This window comes from Triticum dicoccoides, chromosome 2B, assembly GCF_002162155.2.
Source record: "Triticum dicoccoides isolate Atlit2015 ecotype Zavitan chromosome 2B, WEW_v2.0, whole genome shotgun sequence".
In the NCBI taxonomy this organism is placed as follows: Eukaryota; Viridiplantae; Streptophyta; class Magnoliopsida; order Poales; family Poaceae; genus Triticum; species Triticum dicoccoides.
Window position 1 is genome coordinate 465,559,149 of NC_041383.1, and position 2,816 is coordinate 465,561,964.

Consider the following 2,816-nt stretch of genomic DNA (forward strand, 5'->3'; position numbering starts at 1 on the left):
GCGGATTCTTTACGATCCGTGGTCCTATACGGATATGAACCAAGGAGGGCGCGCACTATGTACACCAGCGGTAGCTTGAATATTTTTCCATAAAAAGGCTGCAGACGGGAAGCTCCCTTGGAAAAACCCGAGACGGGTAGGGAGCGTTTTGCACGAGCACGAAAGACCAGGGCGCTCGGCGTAAACACCAGTCCACCACCAGTTCGGCTCGTTCATATACCACAACCCCACCTCCCCGCAGAGTCCCCCTTGCTGCCGCTTCTACGCACCGCACCTCCCCGCAAGAACGGAGCAGAGCAGCTCGCCATGGTCAGGAAGGAGAAGACCACCACCGGCATGAGGCTCCCGCCCCAGCACCAGGGGCTGGAGGTCAAGATCCCCAGCTTCTTCCGCTGCCCGATCTCGCTCGACGTCATGAGCTCGCCGGTCAGCCTCTGCACCGGCGTCACGTACGACCGCGCCTCCATACAGAGGTGGCTCGACTCCGGCAACACCACCTGCCCGGCCACCATGCTCCATCTCCCCTCCACGGACCTCACGCCCAACCTCACCCTCCGCAGCCTCATCTCCCACTGGTCCGCCTCCGCCGCCTCCTGCTCGCCCGTCGCCGGATCCGCCGCGTTCTTCGCCGGCCCCTCCCCCGCGGCGCTCGTCCGCCAGGTCGCCTCCTCCGGCGCCGACCCCTCCGCCGCGCTCCGCGAGCTGGCGGCCTATCTGTCCGACGACGACGTCGACGAGTTCGAGAAGAACGCGCTCGTGGGCGCCGGCTCCGCCGCGGAGACCGTCGCGTTCGTGCTTAGACGGAAGGGGGAGCAGATAAGCGTCGCGGGTGTGGAGGCGGCCGTGCGGGTTCTCGCCGCGATCGTGGCGCTCGATGGCATCGAGGACCCGAACAAGAAGCGGGTTGCCGCCGGCCTCGCCGTGGACGCGGCGGCATCGGCAGCGTCGCTGGCCCGAGTCCTGCGGGGCGGGAGCGGCTTGGAGGCCAGAATTGACGCGGCGAGGCTCGCGGAGTTCTTGCTCGCCAATGCCGGCGCCGAGGCCAAGGTGGCTGTGGCCGAATCGTCCGAGCTGGTGGCGGAGCTGGTACGGCTTGTCGGCCCCGTCGACGAGAAGGGCGGCCTTGACAAGAAGGCCATGGACACCGGCCTCAGCTGCCTTGCGGCCATCGCAGGGTCGCGACGCGCGGCGCGCGCCGACATGGTGCGCCTCGGCGCTGTCCCGGCCGCGGCGCGCGCGCTCCACGCCACGACGGAGCCTAGCTCGTCAGCAAAAGCCCTCCGGATCCTTGAGTCCGCCGTGGGCTGCGCGGAGGGCCGGGCGGCGCTGTGCAAGGACGCGGAGCAGACCGTTCCTGCCGTGCTCGACAAGATGATGAAGTCCGGGCGCGACGGCGCCGAGGCCGCGGTGGCCGTGCTCTGGGCGGTGTGCCACAAGTACAAGGACCGCAGGGCCGCGGAGGCCGCAGCGGCGTCCGAGGGCGGTCTGACGAGGCTGATCCTGCTGCTGCAGAGCGGGTGCTCGGCGGCGGCGAGGCAGATGGCGCTGGAGCTGCTCAAGATTTACAAGGTGAACGCCAAGAGCTGCCTCGCCGGCTACGATTCCAAAACCGCTCACATCATGCCGTTCTAGCCAAGCTAAACGAATGGCTTGCAAGCTCGGAACAGGGATAATTCATTTTTTCTTCTTCTTTTCTTTCATGTTTATTTTGCTTTTTAATGTAAGTTTTGATAGAGAAACAGAAGAATTGATTGGTGGAGAGAAGAAGAAAAATAATATGTACAGTACATTGGTAGAGAAGTTTTGACAGAAGCAAATGAAGATTGTTTCACAGAAATTTACATGGTCGATCGTATGCGCAAATCATTGCAATTGGTCACAAGAGATGTGAAAGGAAAGGAGTTGTGGGCGATAATTTTACAACCTCATGCAACAGGCATGCATATCATAGCCACACTCTTATGCATCTCTGTCAAATCTTGTCAGAATTTGCACACACATGGGGATATCAAACGATTCCAAATCGCAAAACCTATTCTAATGGGGGTATCGATTTCCCAAAGATGGACTTGGTTATAATTTATCCATAGTATACTACACTTCCTAGTACGTACTAGTAGAACTTGCATGAACACATGTGCATTTGCTCATGGCTTATTATCACCCAGGGAACACGTCCCATCATGCTAATGATTCAAGATTGTCGTTGCCCGGAATACATTAGTGATTGCACACACACACACCCGTAGCTTGAAAGCAACATAAGTGCCCATTATAGAGGATAAGCCTAATGAAACATGTCCACGTTGGCGCTAGACTAAGGCAGTAAAGAAACCTCTGTCGATTTGACCCATCCGGGATCATGTCTAGGAGAAAAAACGTCTGGTATGCTTGATTGAACAAACCGAGCACTGATGCAAAGAAATACTACGTAGTACTCCATCCAAGCGTGCCGTGTAAACAAGAGGTGGTTTTACAAGGATCAGTGCTCGGTTTGCAGCGGAAAATCCTTGTAAAACCAAAAGGACCACCTGCCCAATGAAATTGCCAGAAAAGACTCCCTCCGGATGAAATTGGCAAAAAAGACCCCCTGAGCCGTGGCGGCAGGCGCGGCAGCCGACACGTGGCGCCTGCCGCCACGCCCGGAGGCGGCAACACTGTTCGTTGTACTGTTCACGCAGGAGACGGGAAAAACAACGACGAGGCGAACGAACAGTACCTGCCGCCTCATGTAGTGGCGGCAACATTGTTCATGCATGAGTGAACAGTAATTTTAAAAAAATCAAAAATAATAGCAGAAAAATCTGGAATTTTTT

At 57.5% G+C, this 2,816-nt stretch overlaps 1 protein-coding gene across 1 annotated transcript; it reads left to right on the forward strand.

Annotated features, from left to right (window-relative positions):
• The first annotated feature begins 218 nt into the window (after positions 1 to 218).
• LOC119364254 (U-box domain-containing protein 27-like) lies at positions 219 to 1,841 on the forward strand. The gene has a single exon (XM_037629698.1). The coding sequence runs from the start codon at positions 307 to 309 to the stop codon at positions 1,630 to 1,632; it is 1,326 nt and encodes a 441-aa protein (XP_037485595.1). The 5' UTR covers positions 219 to 306; the 3' UTR covers positions 1,633 to 1,841.
• The last annotated feature ends 975 nt before the right edge of the window (positions 1,842 to 2,816 follow it).